The sequence below is a fragment of the Theobroma cacao genome, chromosome 1 (assembly GCF_053813885.1).
Source record: "Theobroma cacao isolate CCN51 chromosome 1, ASM5381388v1, whole genome shotgun sequence".
Lineage (NCBI taxonomy): Eukaryota > Viridiplantae > Streptophyta > Magnoliopsida > Malvales > Malvaceae > Theobroma > Theobroma cacao.
Genome location: NC_142639.1, coordinates 42,111,179 through 42,135,615, shown reverse-complemented (window position 1 = coordinate 42,135,615; position 24,437 = coordinate 42,111,179). Strand labels below are relative to the sequence as shown.

The following is a 24,437-nucleotide window of genomic DNA, read 5'->3' as shown; positions in this document are numbered from 1 at the left end:
TCTGATTCAAAATATGCACACAGATCTATCAAAGTAAACTACTTTTGGCTTAAAATCAAAGAACATCATGCTTCCAAATTCAAAGCTTGCGTATGCAGAATGGAAGCCTTGAAGATGAAAAATACCAGGATGAAAATTCCAGGAACAGTAAGGTATCAACTTGAATGCTTGGCCGCTTAAAGTTTGCAGTTATGTCTGAACAAAACCAAATTACATTGATAATTCATGTCATAAATTACATTGCAGCACTCGTTTTGGGGAACAAATTCCATGAAACTGAAAGAAGAAACAGAATCAAATTGTCGACCATATTATTCAAGTTATTGTAACAGCATGTTCGAAGTACAAAAATCAGTATTCAACTGATAAGTTTTGAATCATCTCATGCATGGATTCAACAGCATTTTCATTTTACATGAGCCTTGCAGCAAAAACAAGAAGGAAAAAAGAAAAAGGAAAAAAGATTAACAACCTATGAGTTGGACATTAGAAATGTCCCGATCTGCATATACATTGACAATGAAAACCACATTAACAATTGAAAGCAACTTGAAAATGTCAATCTGTTGAAATCACCGAAAAACGAGTTACCCACAAATATACATGAATTTGAGGTGCAAGCAAGAGAACCTTAGAAGCCTGAACTTTGCTCCATTGCCAATCATTTCAATGTATAAGTTTTTCTTGATGAACTAAATGTCACCTACGGCCTTAGTACTGAAACTTGATTGAGCAAAGGCATCATTTCTTGAAAAGAGCTCAGAACTTTCCCCAGCTGACTGATTCCGCCTCAAACCAAGAACACCATTCTCATTACCAAGGCTCTTCTGCTGACCTCTCCCATGGTTAACGTATCTTTTGCTACCAAATCTACGTCTAGAAACGCTACTTCCTGGTTTTGATTCAGGCCTTTCAACCACATCAGCCTCTCTCCAAACTTCAGACTCCCCATCAACACCAGTCATGCCCATAAGTTCCATCAAGTTGCTGCTGAAGCCCAAATCTGAATAGACTCTGCGTGAGTCCCTCATGGTTTGCCTGCCAAAATTACCGTCCAAATTCTCCTGAGGATTTCTGAATTCGACAGGTCGCCCCACTGTTTCAACCATCAAACATGGATTGCTAAATCCATTCCATGAATGTAGAGGAACCAATTTGCTCAACCCAGTTAACCAACCAACCACCTCTTTCATTGCAGGGCGGCGCTCCCTGTAAGACCTCACACATTTAGCTGCTATGACAGCCAACTGCTTCCTAACGATAGGATCCTTAGGAGGTGCAATCCTTGGATCATAAACAGCAACAATCTTCCCTTTCTTTACAAGAGGAATTGCCCAATCCACAATAGAAGGCGGTGAATGTGCAACATCGATAGCTTTTCTACCACTTATAATCTCTAACAACAAGATCCCAAAACTAAAAACATCAGTTTTTGTACTCAAATTATCTGGGGTCACATAACATGGATCAAGATACCCAATAGTACCAGCTGGTGGGGTTGATCTAAGCCTGTAATCATCAACACCACACCTGAGTGCCAACCCAAAATCACCCAATCTTGCATTGAAATTCCTATCAATTAACACATTTGCAGATTTAACATCTCTATGAATAATTGGAGGCTTTTGCGAGTGAAGTGTTTCTAAGGCTTTGGCAACTTGCAAGGCTAATCGAATTCTTCGACCCCAATACAAAGGCCGTGAAGAATTAGAGTGAAGAACATCATATAATGTGCCATTACTCATAAATTCAACAACCAATAAACGATCTTTAGTGCCATTAGTAAAGCCAAGAAGGTTCACCAATCTGGGACTTTGAATCTTTGACAAGATTTCGATCTCGTTATCAGCTTCCGGGTTCGTTTCTTGGTTTCTCGAAGATGGTTTCTTGATGGCAACGTGGCGTCCCCTGATAACAGCCTTGTAGACACAGCCATGGCTACCTTTGCCTAGAAGCCTTTGGTCAGAGAACCCATTGGTGGCTGCTTCAAGGTCACCGTAATCAAACTGTTGGATCTTGATGGGTTTTTCCTGCTTGTTGGTGGCAGTTTTGGAAGATGAATTCTGGGTAGTTGTGGAGGTGGGGATTATGGAGATTGCTGATTCTGCTTTGCAAGAAAGGTAACCCATCAAAAAAAGTTTCTTCCTTTTTTTCTTTCTTTCTTTTTCGGATCTTCACGAGGCAAGAGGCTCTTGTGAAATGGGGAATTTGACGGTTTCACAAGAAATATGAATCAAAGAGTCAATATTTTTGTCATTTCATGGCTATGCTGCCAATACATGAAGAGGGAAAAAGTTCAAGGCTCTTTTCTATCTTGGGTTGAGGGGCTTTTGGGATTTGTAAAAATATCGTAGTGGCAAGTGTTTTGGCCTTTTATGTGGTGTTGGAAAGAGGAGAAAAATTTTGGGGTATGACCCGGGTGATGAGATGAACGCAGAGCCCACCAATTGGAATCCCAAGGATTTTTTAACCCCATAATTATGCCATGAATTGTGTATGCTTTACTTGTTGCTGATATTTTAATTTTGTTGTTCATTACATCAGATTAGCTGTATTTTTCTAGGCACTAGATTTAGTCAAACATTTAGTTATGCAGCATCTTTCTTCACCCCCCAAGATAAACATCTGATCACTAAGTCAATTTAGATACTCCAATGGCTCAAAGTTACCAAGGAAGAGCAGTAAAATGGAAAATTACACGTGGGATTTGGATGTAGATATGTGGTTTACATCCACTCTCTTTCCCTCCCTTTTCTCTTTCCAGTGGATTCCAAATACAAAGAATATACCTTGATTACGGACTTGCATTTGGACAAATGAAGATGTTAACTTGAGACAGAAAATGTGTATCTGTAAGATAAATGATTCAAGCTCTTCTTTGAACTCTTCAATTGCACTGTTTCCCCACTTTTATGATTCTTCTGTTTTGTCTTTCTGTTCTTCCTCTTTCTTTTTTCCTTTTTCCCTTTTGAATGATTAAAGTGGAGAGTCTTTAAGCAAGAGAACAGATACTACTTGCCATCAAGGGCTCTGGGACATCCCCACTTAGGATATAAATCGTGTTTTCTTTTCTTCGGGGGCAGGCTCTGGCAGGTAAATCACTCCATTGTTGGACCAAAATGCCTTTTGAAAGTAGGCACCAAACCAACCATTTGTGAAAGGTGCACCTTAACGAAATCAAACTTCTTAAACCCTAAATCTTGAACCTTGAATTATCACACGAGGAGTGTTCATTATTCAATTTCTTCTAAATGATTAACTGGCATCTATATCTAAATTATTACTCTGAATTTATGGCTTTGGATCACACTGTCCATGTTCCTTTTATCTGTTATAGTCATAACAGTCAGTTGCAATTAGCATTAATGTAACAAACAGTTGTATGCCACTTGGCGCAGAGGTTTTTTCATGGTGCCGGGACAGAAACGACACAGACAGTAAACTCATCAATCAAAACTAATTTAAATGTTTGAGGCGCAGAGAAATAAATGAGACAGAGCTGTACCAAGTTCCCTTCTCTCGTAACGCAATCTTGTATTTCCTCGTGAGTCTTACCTTGCCATTGTGGGATGGGGACTTTGGAGAAGACAAGGTGGGGTGGGATGGACGGTGCAAGGTAGCTTCCATCACCTTTTTCTGTAACTTTAAAACCGCAAAATGATCGAAGGGTTCACGAGGTTTTCAACAGGTACCACTTGCAGCCGACTCTAAAGAAACTATAACCCAAAATTCTGAATGGCAAATGCCTTGCATTCCCATGGTTTCACACATTCTTTTTCGATGCCATTGATCGATCTTCACCCTCAATGGGCAACAAGAGATTGGAACCTTTGGCAATATTTGCGGGCTTAAATTTCACATGCAAACACCTTGTGCTCGATTTGGATGATCCAACTATCATATATCAACAAACATATACTACAAGAAATGTTCGATGTTGCCTTTAGTGCTGTTCCTTGCGTATTCTTATTGTCATGAGAACAAGTTGGAATAGTTCTTGTCTTTGAAATTGTTACCTACTTGTCATTGTATTGCTTGGGGGCTTCCTTGGGAAGAAAAAGTTGTTTGTTTTTTCTGTACTGTTCTTTTCGTCTCTTTTGGGGCCATGGCAGAGAAGCGGATTCAATATTTCCATGTCCTGGACTCTCTTTCTGAAGAGGGAAAGGCATCAAATTCAAAAAATTTTCACTAAAAATCTTCAACAAGTTACTGCTACAGGCTATGGCCCATTCCAGGCTGCTGGCAGGTAATTTCATTTCTTCAGTCTTTCATGGCCAAAAGCAAGAAGTTTAACATACACAGGATACTTTCAGCATGCCAAAAAAGGTATATCAATGAAAGCCTCGTACATGTTTTCCAGGCTTTGCCATTCTTCTCCAGTGAGAAGCTCTTGATGTTGCCTCATTCTACTATTTAACAAGATGGTATGTGAATCATGATTCAACTTTTTTGAATGGAAAAACCAAAAAGAAGAAAGAAAGATTGAAGTTGATTGAAAGAGCATCAACACAACTACTCTCCTTTATGTCATTCTGCAATTGAAGAAAAGGCAGGCTTGGTACATTGTAAACATTGTCAACTCTCAAGTCTAATCCGTTTGAGTCCAAGTCTAGACAAAGTAAGAACTATAACAAAAGATAACAGCTTGGGCCAAAATTAAAGATCCAACAAAGATTGGGCTAGACCCTTAATTGGACTGCACCAACCCAACTTGAACTGGACTGGCATCTTCATGAAGGTTTTTGCTGTTAGAACCACAGGACTGCAAAATGAATATTATAAATTTTGTCTACAAGGAAATGCTGACCACCCAAAGTTTGCTTCATTCCTTACTAGAATTAAAAATGGTGTCATGGGCTCTGCTAAGTACCTCATCTCTTACTTATGTAAAGTCTAACGTCTATAAAGAGTCGGATAAATTTTGATATCTCTTATCTAATATTTATTCCTTAAAATTCAATAGCTCATTTAAGAATTGAAGTCTATCAGCAAATTCTACTTTCTCTTCTCAACTGGGTTTTATTTTAATCGGATACAGTCTGACTAGCAAGATTTTGTAAGCTTTTCTAATCCAACTTTGATTTTCTTGCTAATTACTAATTAATCAAAGAACAGTTTTTGAAAAATAATCATAATTTTTTAATATAAATCTTAAATGATTAAACTAGTTATATCACACCGACCTGCCAAAATATAATTTATTGGATAGCAGGCTTTACCAATCTAATGTTTTTAAAAAAATTTCTCATTGATTTAATTAAATTGATAAACAAGGCTAATCCCACTTATAATTTTATAACAACAATTATTAAATATTCTGTTATGTATTTGACTTCAGAACAGTGTCCGATCAAACTCGGGACCTTCTAATTTGCCGACAAAAGCCGCAGTACTTTTTCACTTGCATTTTTCAACAAAGCGCCCACCTCCGCGTACTCTTCAAACGCTCTAACATCCACCTTGCACCGCGTGAACTGTGGGATGAACAGCCAGAGGCCCGTGCCCAGTACGAACACCACTGTCAACGGTCCTGTGACTAGCCACGGCAGCTGGCACTTGCCGTTCAATGCCTTCTTGAAAGCAATCTCTGCTGTCAAACAGAATCCATGGATGAGAAAAAACCAAGTCACCTCCCCACTGGGAGTCATCCGCCCCAGGTAGTAGAACATTAGCTCGTGCATGATAGCGGATACTGCAAACGTGGAGAAAACAGATGGGATCGGAGCCCACTTTCTGCCTATCAGAGTCGAGGAAAATCTGAGGGTAGGTTCGTACACCGTGGGGCGAAGGATACTGCTCACCATGAGATTCCATCTTTTGCCCCAGAAATCTTGCAGTGAGGTTGACAGGTACGGCTCATTGAATTGTGGCTCCAGCTCTAGTCCCGAAAAGGATCGAACCATGGCTGCACCTATGGCTAGGATGATCTCGAGGAGGAAATATATGTGCATAGAGTAAAGAAGCATAATGATCTTTGGGTGCATGTACTCGCTGTAGTCATAGACCCGTACAATCATGGCCAAAAGTATACCCTTTATAGCATAGTTTACAGGGCCTTCCTTTGATTTTCTAGGAGATGAACTTTCTTTCTCATGGCCGTTCTGATGTGATTTTGATGATGGGTTTTCTTTAATTTGCCCATTTAGCTGTGATTTTGGAGGTTGGTTGTGTTGGATCTTGATTGGCAGGCATGCGACGGCCACAAAAAGTGGAAGAGAGGTATGTGCAGTTAAAGGACCTTTATCAAAAGCAAATAGGAACAGCTTGAAGGTACCAAGCCAAGCAACGAAAAAGGCTGTGACACCGCCAAGATGCGGCGAGGAGAGTTTGAGAGGGAGGAAGAGAAAGAGAGACACGACAGGGAGTAGGAAAATGAGTCTTTTGGTTCCTTTTGGAACCATCTTGCCAATGGCGTAGCAGAAGCATAGAGATGTCAAGACAGACAACCATACCTTGATGAAGCTGCTGATCTCACCCTCCATTTTGCTTTAACTGTCCTTAGTATCTCCCTGATCTTTGGTTTGTGAGCGATATGAACTTGACAAGCAAGGTCCCTTTCTTTATCCTTTTGGGATACTCTGATTCAGATTAATAAGCAGAAGGAAAGAGAACAGTGGCAGGGACTATGGAGGCAGAAGGAATGAGAAAGTCCCCCAATTTTAACTTTGGGGATCTCAGTTCTTTCAGAGTTAAATTCCTTTTTTTTTGTCAGAACACAACACATACAGTCAAAAATGTTGTCATATATTTTTAGAAAGTATGGTCTTTGTCTTCCCTGTGGGCAGAAAAATGTACCATTCCAGCACATTTTGTGTGAAGCCACCCCCCCCATAAAATTATTATTTTTACCACCTCAGATTTTTGAAAAAAGGTCGTAATTAGTTCAACTTGAAGTTTATTTATGAATCCAATTTGACCCATACAAAGTTTAATGGTTACTGACTCGTTTTATCTTTGCAAGTTTACTAACATTTGGGTGGTGTTTCTGACTGCAACTCAGATAGGACCAAATCTGAGACAACACTTGGCAAAAACTCGATATACATAAAGTCAACAACCAAACATAAAATCAATGTAAGCTCAATAACCCAAAGTCAGGACAAGGTAATATAAGAAAAGCAACTACCAAATGATTAACTTGGGCTGTTTCTGCAGTCTCCACATGGTACATTTTATAAGGACTTTCACTTTCCTTCTGGTTCTTGTTACAAATCATCATGTTTATAACAATTAGCATTACATATTCAATGATTCTGTATCATTAAAACATTTTACAAAATATAGCAACAGATATTTATGATGAAAGTTATTGGCAATGACTGATGTTTAAGTTGGGAAGTGTTCAGTTGCCAATCTATCTATAAGTGACTGCAATCCAACGAACCTTAAACCCTGTTTAGAGCTGTTTGCCTGTGTTGCAACAATCCTTAAACCCTGTTTAGAGCTGTTTGCCTGTGTTGCAACAATGTTAGGGAGCCATCAATATCATCAACCCCCTTTGTCAAGTCACTGTTCTTCCTTTTGCGAGGCAATTTTCTTGAGAATCTTTTCCATTTGGATTGAAACTCACAAGCTAAACACAAGAAAAGGAAACATCAATAGTTTCATGTGTTTTAACTTGTGTTATAGATCATACTGGAAATCACAAGAAAATCTAAAGAAATAGGTCAGACTAGCAAGTTTCACAGTGAGAAACACCAAAAGCTACAAAGTCTTTTACCTACTTTTAGGATTCCATTTGCTTGAGTCCCAGATACAGGTTCAGAACCTTTTATTTTGCTGACAAAATCCCAAGTACCTTTTCACTTGCACTTTTCAACAAAGTGCCCACTTCCGCATACTCTTCAAACGCTCTAACATCCACCTTGCACCGCGTGAACTGTGGGATGAACAGCCAGAAGCCCGTGCCCAGCACGAACCCCACTGTCAACGGTCCCGTGACTAGCCGCGGCAGCCGGCACTTGCCGTTCAATGCCTTCTTCAGAGCAATCTCCACTGTCAGAAAGAATCCATGGATGAGAAAAAACAACGTCACCTCCCCGGTGGGAGTCATCCGCCCCAGGTAGTAGAACATTAGCTCGTGCATGAGAGCAGAGACTACAAACGTGGACAAAACAGATGGGATCGGAGCCCACTTTCTGCCGATCAGAGTCGAGGAAAATCGGAGGGTAGGTTCGTACACCGTGGGCCGCAGGATACTGGTCACCATGAGGTTCCATCTTTTGCCCCAAAAATCTTGCAGTGAGGTAGACAGGTACGGCTTATTGAACTGTGGCTCGAGCTCTAGCCTCGAAAGGGATCGAGCCATGGCTGCACTTATGGCTAAGATGATCTCGAGGTGGAAATACATGTGCATAGAGTAAAGAAGCAATATGATCTTTGGGTGCATGTACTCGCTGTAGTCATAGACTCGTATCATAATGACCAAAAGCAGACCCTTTATGGCATAGTTTACAGCTCCTTCCTTGGATTTTCTAGTAGATGAATTTTCTTTCTCATGGCCGTTCTGATGTGATTTTGATGATGGGTTTTCTTTAACTTGGCCATTTAGCTGTGATTTTGAAGGTTGGTTGCGTTGGATCTTGATGGGTAGGCAAGCCACAGCCAGAAAAAGTGGAAGAGAGGTATGTGCAGTCAAAGGGCCTTTGTCAAAGGCAAATAGTAAGAGCTTGAAGTTACCAAGCCAAGCAATGAAAAAGGCTGTCACACCGCCAAGATTCGGCGAGTAGAGATTGAGAGGGAGGAAGAGAAAGAGACACACAACAGGGAGTAGGAAAATGAGTCTATTGGTTCCTTTTCGGAACCGTCTTGCCAATGGCGTAGCAGTAGCATAGAGATGTCAAGACAGATAACCAGACCTTGATGAAGCTGCCGATCTCACCCTCCATTTTGCTTGTGTATTGTATTTAATTGTCTTTAGTATCTTCTTGATCTTTGGATTGTGAGAAATATGAACTTAGACATGCAAGATCCCCTTCTTTATCCTTTTGGGATACTCTGATCTAGATTAAGACGCAGAATGGAAGGGGGAAGTATAGAATATGGAGGCAGAAGAGATGACAGAGTCCCCCAAATTTTCACTTTGGGGATCATAGTTCTTACAGAGTTAAATTTCTTTTCTTGGTTAGCACACAACAAAGTCAAATCTGTCATATATTATCAAAAGGTAGAAATTTTGCTTTGGCAGTTAACTTTCATTGGGACCTCCCAACAAAAATTAGTCATTTTAGAAAATTTATTTAATGAATTTGAGCCAGACACGTTTCCTGTGTTCATTTAATGATTACTGAGTCGTTTTATCTTTGCAAGTTTACTAAAATTTGGGTGATGTTTCTGACTGCATCTCAGACAGGACCAAATCTGAGACAACACTTGCAAAAACTCAATTGCATAGAAGTCAACAAACCAATATAAACTCAATAACCCAGATTCACGGCAAAGTAATATAAGAAAAACAACTACCTGGGCTGTTTCTGCGGTCTACACATGGTAAATTTTATGATGGTAATCATCCTTCAGTTAAAGAGAAATACATTATTTAGATAATCACCAGTAGGACTTTCACCTTCCTTCTGGCAATAGTTACAAATCATCATGTTTAAAACAATTAGCATTACATATTCAATGATTCTGTATCATTACAACATTTTACAAAGTATAGCAACAGAAATTTATGATGAAAGTTATTGACAATGACTCATGTTTAAGTTAGGAAGTGTTCAGTTGCCAATCTATCTCTAAGTGACTGCAATCCAACGAACCTTTAACCCTGTTTAGAGCTGTTTGCCTGTGTTGCAACAATGTTAGGGAGCCATCATCTTCATCAACTTCCTTGGTCAAGTCACTATTCTTCCTTTTGCAAGGCAATTTTCTTGAGAATCTTTTCCATTTGGATTCAAACTCACAAGCTAAACACAAGAAAAAGGAAGCATCAATAGTTTCATGAGTTTTAACTTGTCTTATAGATCATAGTGGAAATCACAAGTAAATCTAAAGACATAGGTCAGACTAGCAAGTTTCACAGTAATAAATACTGAAGGCTACAAACTCTTTTACCTACTTTTAGGATTCCATTTGCTTGAGTCCTAGAATAACAAGGCAAAAGCATTCAACTAATGTTACATTCATCGGTATGAATTAAATATTGTCAAATGATATTTCTGATGAAAGATTAAGGGTAGTATTTAATCTATCTAACAAAGTGATGCTGGCAACTAAATACAATTGTATCAAAACACATAATTATCCTAGAAATTTCAAACGTTAGAACATAGCTATGGCCTTGAGCCGTTCTTACAGGAACACTGGTTGTACAACAAAGACCTTGATGGGTAAATGTAGCATCTTACAGATGATACTATGAGAAACGTATAGTTTTTCAAATTGTTCCAAGATCAATGGACAAGGAATTAAATAAATGCATTCATCTAGATGACTTTATAGACTAGCAAGACAAAGTCTTCAAGATAACAGAAGAGCTGATGGTAAGAAAAATATGAAATTATCAAGAAGAAGAGCAGTTGAACTCAGAATATTTCAGAGATCTCATGAAGTGAAATTTTTGCAGTCCAATTCATAGAAATAAGCCAGTGCATTCTCATAGAAAACCAACACTCTGAGATACTTTTGCAACAACCAGTTTCATACACCCTTGACAAGAAATGAGAGAAGATATAAACATAGGGGAAATACCTTCACTTTGGTCATTGAAACCTCGAATTATGCATGCACAAATCCATGGCCGTCCGGCGCGGGATGCTTTTGCACCACCTTTAAGTTCACCATTATGTTGCTTCAAACTGCGTATCAAAGCTCAATATTTAGGTACTCAGTTTCTTATGAAAAGCTGAGCGAAATTCCCATAGCAAGAGTCATTTGAAGGTTGCAACTAGCAACAATCATAATCAAAGTTCACAAGTTTTCAAAAGATACGCTTATGTAAAACAAATCACCCATTTGCAAGAGAAATTACAGCAAATAAAGCAATTTGAACCAGCATTCAAAATTATACGTAAACGAATTAGACCCAGATAGAGATTTCCGATTCAATTTGAAGATAAAGCTTAATGAGATTGGAATATAAGAAAATGATCATCGTACCGGCGAGAGAAATCGGTGGTGACCCCGACGTAGGTTTTGATGGGGGCATTGGTGGAAAGGATCAGGTAAACGCACCATGATTTTGTTTTCGATTTTGCAATCGGACTCGACCCTGACGACAACGACGATGATGGTTTAATGAAATCAGGGTTCGGGTGTTTCACAGAACGGAATGTTGCTGTGAGCAGCCTCATCATCTGAATTTGAAGAGTTTTTGAATCTTGGGATTTTTATAGCAAGGTTAAGGTCAAGGTTTGCCCTTTATTTACGTTACCGCTGGTCAAAATCCTGTTAAACAGTTCGGTAATGGTTGGTACTTTTCCATTTCCAACTTTTTAATAAAAAAATTCTAAATTTTGAGAACAGATTATTGCAGATGCTAATCTTGTAGTATTAGGAGAGATTTACCAGAAAGGGCTTGGATGTAAGGACCATTGATCTTGATAAATGGAATGTGTCGTATCTTGTGCCAATCTGCCCCCGTGTCTTTCTTACAGCGCATTTCCAAGCAAGGACAGCCACGAATCAACAAAAACTGGAGAGCAGTCAGGCGCTGCATTGATTGCGGGAGGCGTAGCAGATTCTCACAGTAGCAAAGCTCCATTTCTCTCAGTGCAACAAGGTTTCCCAGCCACTCAGGCAGAGTTTCCAGGGCTGGACAGCTGAATATGTTCAATGTTTGGAGACATGTAAGGTATTTGATAGCCTCTGGCAAGGCCGCTAAATTTTCACAATCAGAGAACGAAACATGTCGAAGAGAGTTTAATCTTGTCATTCCTCCTGGCATTGAAACTAGACTATCACACCTGTCTATCCACAAAGACTCGAGTGAACTGAGGCCGCTCAACTCTGAAAATGATTCCAACTCGGGGCAATTGCTAATGGTTAAACATTGAAGGGGACCAAGAGTTTGAAGCTCACCTGAGAAAGATCTAAGCTCCAGACAGTCCCTGATTTCAAGAGACAACAAGGATGGGTTGCTTTTTAGCAACCCTTGAGGCAACTGTACAAGCTCTGAAAATCCACTGATTATCAAATCGGAAAGAGTGGTGATCCTTGTTACCATCCTTAGTAAGTCCATGCTGCAATCATCGAGTTTCATTGATGCAACAGAAGGAAGCTCTGGTAACGAGCCCAAATTTGGGCACCCATCAATCACCAATTGCTTCAGGCTTGGAAGTATAAGTTGTCCTCCATTAGTTGTCCATCCCAATAAATTGCTCATGTTTTCGATCGACAGTGTTTTCAGTGATACAAAGCCATTACCACCTGCATTTCCTTGTAAATCGTTGCAGAAGTACATTGTGGCCTCCATCTCATTGATTGTGAGAACCTCAAGAGCTGGTAGCTTCTGTAGTAGAGGAAGCTGAACACACCTTTGGCATTTAATTAAGGAGAGCTCTACAAGATTTGTAAGACATGGATTCATCAACCAACCAGGAAATTTTGAGCCCACATAATTCTTGATTTCCAACTTTTTTAGTTCAAAACTTGGCTGAAGGCCTTCAATAACATGCTCAACGTTTTCTTTAACATGCACCTCATCAACATGCTCCCACCATAATTTCAATGACTGCAGGTTCCACTTCTCCTTCAAGTTGGCCCTCTTCGCACTCTTGGAACATCTACTATTAGACACATTCTCGAGGTTCCTAATTTCAAGTTCTCCATGTAAGTCTAGGTTCTGCAACTCTGCTATACTACATGAAGCTTCCTTGCCAACTATGAATACAGGCAATGTTTGAAGTGACCTAAGATCACCGATTCCATTTGGCAACTTATTTAATAATCTACAATCAGATAAATTCAAATGCCTGAGATTGATTAACTTTCTCATATCTTTGGGCAGCTTCTCCAGACGAGTGCAGTGCTTGAGTATTAAAGATTGTAAATTGAAAAGGCTACAGACTGTATTTGGTAACCTTTTGATAAGAGTGCTAGAGAGGTCAAGATACCTTAAGTGAATCATCAAACCGATGGACTTCGATATCTTCTTTATGCCAGTATTGCTTATATCTAAGGAGCGCAAGGATTTGAGACTCAAGATCAATTTGCGAGATACTTCTGCAGTCTTCCAGTGTCCAGACAGTAGAAGGAAGGATCTCAACTTGCAGGCATTCCTTGAGCCCCTTGGAATCTTATTATCCGCACAAAACACTGATAAGTAGCGTGTGCCTGTTGGAACACTCAACCGCTTGCTGACTTCTACTGTCACGCAACTGCTACCAGCAACAGCTTTCGCAAGATCATGGAGAAGATGATGCATTTCACAGTCCATGATGTTCTTATCATGGTCTGTGGTTGCATTTTGGAAGAAAGAGCTCCATAGTAATTCATTAAAGTATTCATTTCCAACTTCTTCCGGCGACTTTCCTGGAGGTACTTGGATAAATCCTTCTGCTATCCATAGTAGGATGAGTTTATCCTTATTTATCCTGCAGTTCTTAGGAAACAATGAACAATAGGCAAAACATTGTTTCAGATGTGATGGCAGACTATCATAGCTTAGTCTTAACACGGGTAAAATTCCATTTTCTTCCTCCACAAGCCTCCATATCTCGCTGTCTTTAACAAATAACCACTCACTTCTTTTCCTTCTCAAATACATCAAACTTCCTAAAGACTTTGCTGCTAGAGGTACACCCCGGCACTTCTTTGCAATTTCTTTTCCAATTGCTATGAAACTTGAACTCTCTTCTGGTCTTCCAGACTTGAATGCTCGATGCTCAAATAGTAACCAGCAATCTTCATCTGATAGTCCCTCCAAATGGTAGGGAGCAAAGGTGCCTGTAACCAATGCAACTTTCTCACTACGGGTTGTTACTAAGATCTTGCTACCTACAGAACCATGCCTGACTGAATTTTTCAATCTGTCCCATTTTTCTTGATCATCATTCCATACATCATCTAAAACTAGTAAAAACCTCAGTCCCCGTATCAGTTCTTGAACGCGGCTGTGAATTGATTCCGTTTCCTGAAGATCACATCGGTTCCCAGTCATAGATTCAATAATTGCTTTCATTAGTCGCTTTACATCAAAGTCCTCAGACACACAAACCCAAATTCTACATTCAAAATGCTCCTGCACCCTCTCGTCATTGTACACCAACTTGGCAAGCGTTGTCTTACCTAACCCACCCATTCCAACCACAGGAAGCACCGACACGTCTCTTTGATCGGCTGAGCTCAGCAGAAGGGTCACGATCTTTTCTTGGTCTGCTTCTCTGCCCAGAACTTCAGACTCTAGTAGGTAAGAATCTGATTGTAGTCTTTGAGGGAACTGACTCCTGGAATCAGCCAATCTATCTCCCAGATGGAACTTGAACCTCTCGTCTGCAACAGCATCTAATCTCTCCGCTATATTCTCCAACTTGTTTCTCATTTGATAACGAAACAGAATCGGATTTGATTGTGAGAAGAAGTACCGTACCTCATTCAATATGAAACGCGAGAGTTTCTTGTAATCATGAGACTCCAACCGCCGCCGTGATGCTTCTGTCATGTATTCTTCCAACAAGTCATCGGCATCATAGGCTACATCCTTAAGCTTTATCAACCAATTTTTAACTGCCTTATCCATTGCTTGTCGATCTTCTGCATCTTCCAGGACAGCTTGAATTGTTGATAAGACACCTTGAAGCTTCCTCATCTCCTTCTCAGTGCCCCGCAACAGTGCATACGTTTCGAATGTCTCAGAAGTTGATTTCTCAAATATCACCTGCAAGAGAGCGGAAAGGACTGCCTCTGCCATTGCTGGTGCTCACAGGGGGAAACGACGGCAACAGCGGAAGTCAAGTCTTTGCCAAGTGTACATAAAACTTCAGACACCCCCGAAAGTTCATGGAGTCAACTAGATACTTTCCTGGTATAGGGGTACTAGTAAATTAATATAGTGAACGCGTTAATTTGTATTAAATATTTTAACAGAAAGACCCATGAAGCTACAGAGAATTGATATGTACCAAATGGCAAAGCATGTTGCAAGATGAAGGGTGGACAACAAAAGACAAATAATAATAGCAAAATCATTGTCATTTGGCTTCTCTATTAAGAAAAGTTCGATGCTTTGTACAACCTTTAGATCATTTATGCCAGTAAACAGTCCTATTGATATTCAAGGTAATGCGTGATTTGACGCATTGGGTCTCCCATTTTATTTCATAAAAAATATCTCATAAACTGAATTTTCCATCTATCACTTTATTGTGAAATACCAGATTGGCCCGTTCTGCCATAAGTGCCCCCTTATTCCGCTGAGTGGACTTCGACAATGGGTTTGAGTCAATGATTGGAAAACTTCATTTTCTCGATCTTGATTTTCGTAGAAAGTCGGGTCAGGAACTATGATCCTAGTTGAACCGGAGAGACCCGAATTCATACTGGTGTCATAGAGTTTTTTAGCTTAGATACCATATGATTGGGTATACTTTAATTTTCGTCATACTTTAATACACAATGGAGGTAAAATTCATGACTCCTTAAAGACCATGATACACACTGCTCGCAAATTATTTTACCACATAAGGCTTCCATCATTTATATTTTTGGAGCCCCAGATTTCCCCTGCAAGCTCATCTTCAAACTTAAAATCAAAACTTGCATCTAAGCATTTGATTCATTAATTAGTACATGATTTCTTATTTCAAGAGTAAAATTCGAATATCTTTTTTTAAATTTAAAAAAAAAATTAAAATCAAAACTCCAGTAGTTGATTCATGTTTCAATGATCATAACATAAAGAACATACAGATTTCAAAATCAATATCAGTACCAGGGCATTGGCATTGGGTTTTCTTTATCTAGAGCAAATATAGAAGGCCTTGATAGCTGTGATTCATTCATATCAAATAATTAATCATACATTCAGCTACGTGAGAGTGGACTGAAATTTACATTTTCTCATTGAGATAAAATGAAAAATATAGTCTGTTATCGCGATTTGGTTTCTAACTTGCCAAAGCGAGATTTAAAATAAGATTCCATCCGGTTCCAAAGTGAGAACCTGGATCCAAAGAAACGAACTATCACTGATTTGCTTGATCCTTCTCTCACAAATTCTAAGTTCTTGGTGATGCTATCCTGAATATTTTCCATTTCATCGAGTAAGGGTAATGCAACTGAACCCTGAGATTCCTGGTTTTTGATCCATCCACGCAGCAAATAATTCACCACCTGTATAAACAATTACGGGAAGTTGTATGAATGCCACAATTTAAAAGAATGAGAAAATCAAACTCTGATTGGATGGATTTGTTAAAGTTTTGAGAGAACAGAAATTTAAAGGAAAACTGAAAATAATGTAGTCATTTGTTCTTTACAACAAATATCTTTGTACAATCATAACAGTATCATATTTCATACATCTCTTGTAGAAGAAAAGAAAAAACTACCATGGGAAGTTACATAGTAACCACTTTTTAACCTAAGGCCAAAAGAATACCACAAGATCCTAGCAAAACACACATTCAAAATTGATATTATACATACAAAAATGAATGGTCATAGGGAGGTTAGATGTGCAAAGCAGGCCAATCAGCGATAACGTACCTCAGGAACTTCATCATGAGGGCAGTGGCCAGCTGGGCTGATCTCATAGTATGGAGCATCAGGAACTTCCTTTTTCACCTGAAGACCCCAGACAGGCTTCACCCAGGGGTCTTCTTTTCCATACATCAGACAGATAGGCACATTGCTCATATGGCACCTATAAAATAACAACTGAAAGTCCATAACTTGAAGCAGACAGGTAGCTTGTCCACACAGCATGCACATGATTTTTCCATACAAGTTAACCATCTTTTCATACTACATACCTCGATAAAGCCTCCCTGAAGGAAAGCTCTCCTTGAGGAGCAAACATAATTGAAGCAAATGATGCAGCAGCTGCAGGATGTTGCGTTGTCTCAAGAATACGAGAAAAAACTTTGTCGACGTTTGTAGAATGATCTGCGTAAACCTGTCTAAGTATATCCGCAATACTTTCAGGATCACTTATTTTTTGCCAACTGAAATCAAGAGGTGTGAGAAGAAGTTAAGTAAGAGTAATCAGAGATTAGAAGTAAAGAAAGTGCAGCAGTTTGCTCCTGGAGTACTAAATAAAGATATTATACCTAACTTTTTTAAAACTCTCTTAACAATATAAATCTCAAAGTGAAGAAAACAATTGCAAAATGACTTGATCTCTTATCCAAGTAAAAACCTCAATAAGCCAATTATTAATATGTGACATCTGTGGGTTTAAATGCACATGTCTAGGAATAAGGAGAACGCTATATCATCTAATACCAAAGAAACAAGGCAAAACTTACACAAATTCTGTCAGCTTTCTAACACTTTCTGGTAGAGGAAATGTTCCAGACCATGAAAATATCCTTGCTAGCCTTGGAGATCTTATCGGATTAGGTAGAAATCCCCAAAAAGGAGTTGCATTAAGTAGTGTAACACCCTTCACTAATTGAGGATTGCATGCTGCAAAGTATAGAGCAACAAATCCTCCTAGTGAGTTACCAACAATATACACTGGTTCACCAATAACCTGTGAGAGAAAGAGCTAAGGTCAATATTGCTGTCTTTACATTATAGTAATGCATTCATTTATCTGAAACCAAAGAGTTACGTGATTCCTAAAGCCATTTTAGCTAGAATAGGAGATTTTCTCCCTATTCTATCTTTTGTTCATGGCTATAGTGAGGTGGTCCAGTGCCATTGCTCACAATCTACAAGATAGATACTTGGTTATGAATCTCTTCCCGCAATTAATGTACTCCTTAACTAGTAATCTTTTTCAACCAGAAATCAGTTCTCTTGAAAGTGAGAAAGTAGAAAAACTTGAATACCCATGCATACAAGTTCAGATAAACTAACAAGATTAGCAAACGCTTGAATTAAACAACATAGAGATGCAAAAAATAAACTAGATTTTTTCTTTTTAATTGAATAAAAGGAGGACTTCCCCTTAAACTCATGTAACCTTATGAGACAATGCAAAATAGAAGGATGGCAGTAAGCAAAAGTAGCGCGAAGTCACACATGCACCATTATTATCATCTGAATAAAAATGTATACAGTGTAGATAAATAACCTCAATGTCTAAACATGCGAGTTAGGGGCATTGCAGAAGAGTGGATTAGAGTTAAAATGCAAATCTATTAGTACCTCTTCTACAAAGTAGCGAACTTGATCCCGCCATAAATCCATAGAGTAAGCCAGATCACTTGCCCATGGTTCAGTTTCATCCCCAAATCCCCACACAAGATCCTTCGTTTCTGAGATAGTCTCCTCGTTAGATTGGGAAGTGGGATCTTCAATCGGCAATGACATGCCTTGCCCAAGAAAGTCAATTGCCCATACCCTATAATCATGACCCAAATCCTTCAGTTGCTTCTCGTAATGAAAAGAACCAACACCAAAACCGGGAAGAAAGAGCAGTGGCGGAGAATTCACATTTTCACAACCTGATTTCTCGTAATGCACATTAAGTTTAGGCTTCCACTCCCAGAAACAACTGCTTATAGGAGCTCCACGTTCGCCATTGGACTCTTCAGGCAACCCCGGAATCAAAACTTTGGTTACTGAGTCCCTAGTTTCTGACATACTTCCCACCTCGTCTTCTCTACCAATCACATAACCATTATAATTCCCACTAAAGACCTTGGACTCAACATTTTTAGACCCTTCAAGAGCATTGAACGGCCTTGAACCTTTCCCATGATAGACATTCTTCAACAAAGGGTAATCTTTATTAGAAAATCCCAGTGACCCACTTCTGCTATTAATCCTAGTACACAAAATTCTATGTTTCTTGCACAAAGAGATCTTTACTTGCTGTCTTGTTGAGTGTTTCTTTACTAATAATCTCCTCTTGAAATTACAGCATGGAGGAGAACTGTATGAGATGACTTCCATGCTTAGAAATTATTCTGTGTTCATCAGCAAAACCAAATATCTTAGCAAAAAAAACTTAACTTTACCCTATGGTCGATCACAGAAAAATAGAGAACAGAGAGAGAAAGAACATCAAGAACAGGTAAAGAAAACAAACTTAGAGCCTGGTACCAAGTTGAGTGATCTTACTCTTTCCTTACAATCAAAGGATTAAACATAAATTCTTTCAGTAACAAGAAAACCATAACAACAATAATCCAAACCGTCTACTTTTTCTTCATTAGGAGCTTAAATCCATGCAAGAAACAACCATAAAACAGACCCAAACTCAAACTATTCTGGGTAGTTGTTCTTTTCAAAGAAAACAAACTTAAAATTCATGAAGAGAGTAAAGCTTATTTACTTTGACAGCATAAACTAGGAAAAGCAGAATTGATGAATCAGCAACAGTAGAAGATTAGTTTATCCTTAGAAACAGAAGGGAGGGGGAGATTAGGGACTGTTTTTACCTTTAATTCTGAAAGACAAGTGTCATTGGCGTCTGCTATTATTTTATTTTTATGGGTCGAAAATGGTTGCCAGTCTTTTCCACTAACGTCGGAGATTCCACCACAATCTATAGAAAAGAGAGCCGGTTGCTTCAAAGTTTCTTCTTCCTATATAAAGCCAAGAAACTCTGTTCCACATTCAAGGTCGATTTTAAATTAATAAGAATTTCAGTGTTTTTATATAAAATGTATAAAATTATTATTACTTTATTACAATAATCAACAAAATAAAGATAAAAGCATTCAAAATAACTTTATTAAAACTAAAGTGAGTAATTTTGGTTAAAATTGAATAAATTCGATTAATATGATTTAATTAATTTAAAAATGAGTATGAGTTAAATTGAGTACTACGATTTGTTTCGATTTCGATTAAGCGAATTAACGGATCAAGGATTATAAACATATAGGTAGGTATATTTTATATTTGAGTTATTTTTTTTATTTCAAATGTTTTTAATTATGTTTGTTCAAATATTTTAATGTTAGTAAAGTTTACGTTGTTGTTAAAATTTCATAATTTAATTTTATTTATTTTATAATTAACATAAAAGATAAAATTAAAATAAATTGAATTAAACACATTAAGATTATAATTTAAAAATTTTATTATTTCAGTTATCGATCAAATTAATCGATTAATACTTGATTTTTGATCTCTTAAATTAATTTATTTATAAATATTTTTAACTAAATTAATCGTACCGACCATTTGCTCATATCTGACCATAAAAATCTGTTAGGAATACAAACAAAGAAGGGCCATTGAAGAAATTGAAGGAAAGAAAGGGATAGAAGCAAAGGGCTATGCGACGACACTTGTCTCTATCCCCTCTCTTCAATCATGCCACCTCAGCATCCTTGTTGTGATTCTCTGAACCCAGAAACATTCTATACATGCTACAACTCCCCACCCTCACCGCTCGTTCATAAGGTGAATTTTAAAAGAAACAGCTCTCGAGTTGACACCTCGTCAATTGCAAGTGAACCTAAATATTATCGGTCGCAGAAAAACCAGAACCAGAAGAGATAATTGTCTAGACGCAAACATGTTTTCAACATTGTCCAGCAAGTTTTTGCTTTGGCTTCTTGTCTTTTTGATCTGGACAATGATGCCACTTCCTTCCCTCTTATTACAAAAATCTTATGTAATAATTTTTATTAAAAGCAAATTAGGATGTGAAATCGCTTAAATCGATTAAATAATATTATTAATTGACTTTTTTTTATATATTTTAATCAAATTGACTGATTTTCTTATATTAACTAAATTTTACTATTAATCAACTTAATTTGATTTTAATTTATTTAATCGAAATTCTTTAAATGAGCTTAAATTCACTCAGGCTTATTTTTCAAGTCTATTTTTTTAATTTTCTTTTTCGTATGTTAATTACATAATAAAAAATCCAATATTTTTTTTCATTCATTTTAAACTCTGTTAATTTGGTTAATTGATCAAATAAATATTGAAAAATGTTATTTTACTTATTCTATGGAAGCCTGATGGGCTAATTTGATGGGCCTCCATCATAACATTGCTTACTTCTCGTGTGGGCAGTTGGGTGAGAGTGGGGTAAACCACAGTCAATTATGATCTGTTGGTACTGTCCCTATCCCTTTACCCTTGGGCCATAGCCTTATGCCCACCTTGGGCTTCAATCGTTTTCTCAAAATCCGGAAGATCTTGCTTTCTTTCTCTCTTTATCCTTTTTGGGTATTGGAAGATCTTAGTATATGTTGATAATTTTACTATTATATGGTTTTATATATATATATATATATATATATATAAGAAAAAACCCAATCAAATTCATTTTCCTGATTGGGATAACAACCAAGTATAACAAAGCAAGTTTCTAAATGAACAAGAATGAATGGATTGTTTCATTTCATCCTTACTTTGTATTAATGCAAGAAGCAGATTATGCAGAAAAATAACAATCGACTATGGTGCCTGTCTTTGAAATTCTGTCAGGCAACAAGAATTTTTATTGGCTTTTATATACCATCCGAGTAAAGAGATTTGACTGTCATCATTTCAGATCATTTGATCAATAGTCATCATCTGATCTTCTATGGTTGACAAAAGTATCTACAGCAGACTGCATGCTATTTCCAAATATCCCCGCACTAGGAGCAGAGCTCCCGAACCTCTTTGATCCACTTGGGGGAGGAGCAGATTGCTGCACAACCAAAACTGAGGTTGGGGATTCGAAATCTGTTGATACCAATGTCTCCCCGAGCGGTCCCAGCTCTGGGAAATCACTCCAGTTTGATAACCCTGATGTTAATGGAGATATTGTGCCATGTCCTCTTCCTACTATGTACAAATCGAAGTTGTTGTAATCTGAAGTTACGATCGATACAATCTGGTCTCCACTGTTGACTTGTTTCTCGATGTAAGCTACGGACTTATCATGCATTGTCCTAAACCTGAACTCGTTTACATAATCATCGTCAAACTGCTTCTCCTTTTCTCTCTCAAACATGGCTGTGAAAATCCCTGACTCATCATCTTCTGCAGCGTTCTCGCTCATGTCATAGACATCTTTTCCTGGAAGAAAGCGCACTACGGTTAGATTTAGGCCTGGAGTGCCCACCATTCTCCAGGCATAAGCTAATGCCTCCCGGTCATCAGGTCCCTCAACGAACAACATGGCTATGCGACATTCCAGCCTGCCATTTTGTGATTCTGAGCAAACGGATGAAGTCAGGCCACGGTCCACAAGTAAGCCAATGGTGCAAGGTGCACTCGCCAGCAAATTTTGGTTCACTTGTTTATGCTGGAGGTTTTCGTCGGTCCATCCACCGTCGGCACTTGGTTGCTTGTGAAATGGGATCAAGATGATATTGGCATGCTTGTCTAGTGCAAAGTTGCTCACGTCCTCATGCATGGTGTCGTAAGGGGACACTGCTGTTAGTGGCTGAACCGTTGCTGCATGGTTGTCGTTCTCGAAGGATTCAAAGGCACTGACAATCTGCTCCGCCTCAGCTTTTTCTCGAGTGGCATTCTTCCCAACATCGGCTTCCTTATGCTTATCGTGGAAAATTAGCATAGCAGTGGCCCGTCCTGTGAGCTCAACCAAATGGACAGCAAAGACAGTGATTGGGGATCTTCTCGTGGCATTTGAGATTTGCAAGAGATTAATCAAGCCGGACAAGTTCCTGGTGGAATAAACGCATGCAAGGATTCGAAGTGGTGCGTCTTTACTTTTCTGTAAGTTCCTATGATAGTATTGCTTCAAATGTCTTGCAGACTTGTGAGTGAAACTGACTATCGGGCAAATAATGATGGTCATAATCAACAAGGCAGACACAATCCAAGAGAACGTTTGCTGGTCAAAACCCTGAAATGTGATATACTTTTAGCAACAATATAAGGAATAACAATTAAACATGAAAAGTAATTTAAAACCCACCTTCATGTTTCGACCTTCATTGAGAACAATGAGCACAAGAACACCTTTGGTGTTCATCAGGACTCCAAGAGCCAAACTATCTCGCTTTGGGCACTTGAAGTACAGGCAGACGAGAAGAGTGCTCACGATCTTGGCAGAGCAAGCGAGAAGTATGACTAGCAGCGCCAGTCCAAGAGGAAAGTCAGCAAACATATATAGAAGATTGGTTCTCATACCAGTAACCAGGAAGGTAGGCGGCAGTAGAATCCCCACAACGAACTCCTCAATTTTGTCCATGATCGTAGTCCCGAGCTCTCCACTGGGTATCATGAGCCCAAACATGAAAGCTCCAAAAATGGAATGTGCGCCACATAATTCTGTGAAATATCCACAAAAGACCACCCCTGATAGAATGAGATACACGTGCTTATCACTGTATTTGCCTTCTGTTGACGTTTCTTTGCTTGCTGCAGCTTGTTTCATCAACCAAGCGATTAATGGACGCATCATGAACCAGAAGGCTGTCATGCTCAAAATGACTGGGATTGCCACGTGCAGTTTCTCATGTGCATTGATCAAAGATATTGTTCCCACAAGAAGAAACCAGGAAGATACATCACTGACAGCGGCTGCAGTCAGGGCCGTTTTGCCAAGATCCGTGTACATGAGCTTGAGGTCCGAAAGCATCCGAGCTAGGTCCGGAAAGCTTGTAACGCTGAGGGCAATCGCCCAGAAGAAAGCACCTATGAAAGGCGCGCGTTGTTTTTGTTTTTCCCACACCAGGTAATACAAACCCGCTCCTGCAGACATCGGCAAAATGATACCGGCAATGGCAATGCTCAAAGCTGTTTTTCCGATCCTCCGAATTGGGGTCAAGTCCATCTCGAGACCCACTAGGAACATATAGAAGGTGACGCCGAGGTTCGCCATTGTCTCCATACACAAAACCGCCTCGAAAGGAGTGATATTATTTGATACCCAGTTTGTATCACCCAGAGCGCTTGGACCAAGCACAATGCCAGCCTACATGCATACAATAAACACACACAAAAAACCAACAATTACCAAATAAGCTTCTTTAATAACAAAGAAGCAAGGTATACAGGACATCAGGGGTTGAAATTGAACATACAAGAATCTCAGCAACGAAGCGAGGTTGACGAAGAGGTCTGAGGAAGAGCATTAGAACACGACTGAACAATATGATGATGGTGAATTGCAACATGAACGTGGGCACAAATTTCACCACGGGGTTCACGGATTGCCAGTAATTGTCGGTTAAGGGCCTGGTATCATTATAACATATTCGAAATTCATTGTTCATGCCAAAGAATATCTTGTACTTGCCTCTCATGAAGACCTCTGGTTTATGAGCCATTTTTTAGCACCCAGGTCTTTCTTCTTGCCAGGGCCTTGCCTTCACCAATAAGCAAATTAATAAGGCATGCAGTCGATTAGTAAGGAAAACATTGATGCTATTTAATGCTAGATAATTAAGATTGAT

The 24,437-nt window shown here is 38.9% G+C and overlaps 5 protein-coding genes and 1 pseudogene across 7 annotated transcripts; all 6 read right to left on the bottom strand.

The window, feature by feature from the left end:
* Nucleotides 1-291: 291 nt before the first annotated feature.
* Nucleotides 292-2,378, bottom strand: LOC18614565 (Protein kinase superfamily protein). Its single transcript, XM_007052370.3, has one exon. It carries the CDS (start codon nucleotides 2,127-2,129, stop codon nucleotides 693-695), a length of 1,437 nt encoding a protein of 478 aa, XP_007052432.3. The 5' UTR covers nucleotides 2,130-2,378; the 3' UTR covers nucleotides 292-692.
* Nucleotides 2,379-5,229: 2,851 nt separating this feature from the next.
* Nucleotides 5,230-6,711, bottom strand: LOC18614563 (acyl-CoA--sterol O-acyltransferase 1-like). Its single transcript, XM_007052368.3, has one exon. The coding sequence runs from the start codon at nucleotides 6,480-6,482 to the stop codon at nucleotides 5,367-5,369; it is 1,116 nt and encodes a 371-aa protein (XP_007052430.3). The 5' UTR covers nucleotides 6,483-6,711; the 3' UTR covers nucleotides 5,230-5,366.
* Nucleotides 6,712-7,532: 821 nt separating this feature from the next.
* On the bottom strand, nucleotides 7,533-9,061 carry LOC18614562 (acyl-CoA--sterol O-acyltransferase 1). Its single transcript, XM_018119748.2, is given in 3 exon segments — nucleotides 7,533-7,573; nucleotides 7,725-8,797; nucleotides 8,799-9,061. Coding segments are annotated over 2 exon segments (1,116 nt in total). The 5' UTR covers nucleotides 8,889-9,061; the 3' UTR covers nucleotides 7,533-7,573; nucleotides 7,725-7,771.
* A 453-nt stretch (nucleotides 9,062-9,514) lies between these two features.
* On the bottom strand, nucleotides 9,515-15,194 carry LOC18614561 (Excinuclease ABC, C subunit, N-terminal). 3 transcript variants are annotated; one of them, XM_088802652.1, is made up of 4 exons: nucleotides 11,509-11,644; nucleotides 11,101-11,388; nucleotides 10,693-10,799; nucleotides 9,515-9,908 (listed from the first exon to the last, which is right to left on the bottom strand). In XM_088802652.1, the coding sequence occupies exons 2-4, from the start codon at nucleotides 11,295-11,297 to the stop codon at nucleotides 9,709-9,711; spliced, it is 504 nt and encodes a 167-aa protein (XP_088658778.1). In that variant the 5' UTR covers nucleotides 11,298-11,388; nucleotides 11,509-11,644; the 3' UTR covers nucleotides 9,515-9,708. The 3 variants fall into 3 exon arrangements, with proteins under 3 accessions (XP_088658778.1, XP_017975193.2, XP_017975186.2); XM_018119704.2 differs by lacking the exon at nucleotides 11,101-11,388 and having other exon boundaries at nucleotides 9,875-9,908; nucleotides 11,509-15,193; XM_018119697.2 differs by lacking the exons at nucleotides 9,515-9,908; nucleotides 10,693-10,799 and having other exon boundaries at nucleotides 11,245-11,388; nucleotides 11,509-15,194.
* Nucleotides 15,195-15,978: 784 nt separating this feature from the next.
* On the bottom strand, nucleotides 15,979-19,684 carry PPH (pheophytinase). Its single transcript, XM_007052364.3, has 6 exons — nucleotides 19,494-19,684; nucleotides 18,256-19,019; nucleotides 17,409-17,635; nucleotides 16,914-17,105; nucleotides 16,648-16,804; nucleotides 15,979-16,272 (listed from the first exon to the last, which is right to left on the bottom strand). The coding sequence occupies exons 2-6, from the start codon at nucleotides 19,003-19,005 to the stop codon at nucleotides 16,030-16,032; spliced, it is 1,569 nt and encodes a 522-aa protein (XP_007052426.3). The 5' UTR covers nucleotides 19,006-19,019; nucleotides 19,494-19,684; the 3' UTR covers nucleotides 15,979-16,029.
* Nucleotides 19,685-21,586: 1,902 nt separating this feature from the next.
* Nucleotides 21,587-24,311, bottom strand: LOC18614559 (cation/H(+) antiporter 15 pseudogene; annotated as a pseudogene).
* Nucleotides 24,312-24,437: the final 126 nt, after the last annotated feature.

Coding starts and splice junctions, on each gene's coding strand:
- LOC18614565 (XM_007052370.3), bottom strand. CDS start 2,129: ATGGGTTACCTTTCTTGCAAAGCAGAATCAGCAATCTCCATAATCCCC.
- LOC18614563 (XM_007052368.3), bottom strand. CDS start 6,482: ATGGAGGGTGAGATCAGCAGCTTCATCAAGGTATGGTTGTCTGTCTTG.
- LOC18614561 (XM_018119697.2), bottom strand. CDS start 14,851: ATGGCAGAGGCAGTCCTTTCCGCTCTCTTGCAGGTGATATTTGAGAAA.
- PPH (XM_007052364.3), bottom strand. CDS start 19,005: ATGGAAGTCATCTCATACAGTTCTCCTCCATGCTGTAATTTCAAGAGG. Junction 17,636..18,255: donor TTCGCTACTTTGTAGAAGAG/GTACTAATAGAT, acceptor TTTCTCTCACAG/GTTATTGGTGAACCAGTGTA. Junction 16,273..16,647: donor CTCATGATGAAGTTCCTGAG/GTACGTTATCGC, acceptor TTGTTTATACAG/GTGGTGAATTATTTGCTGCG.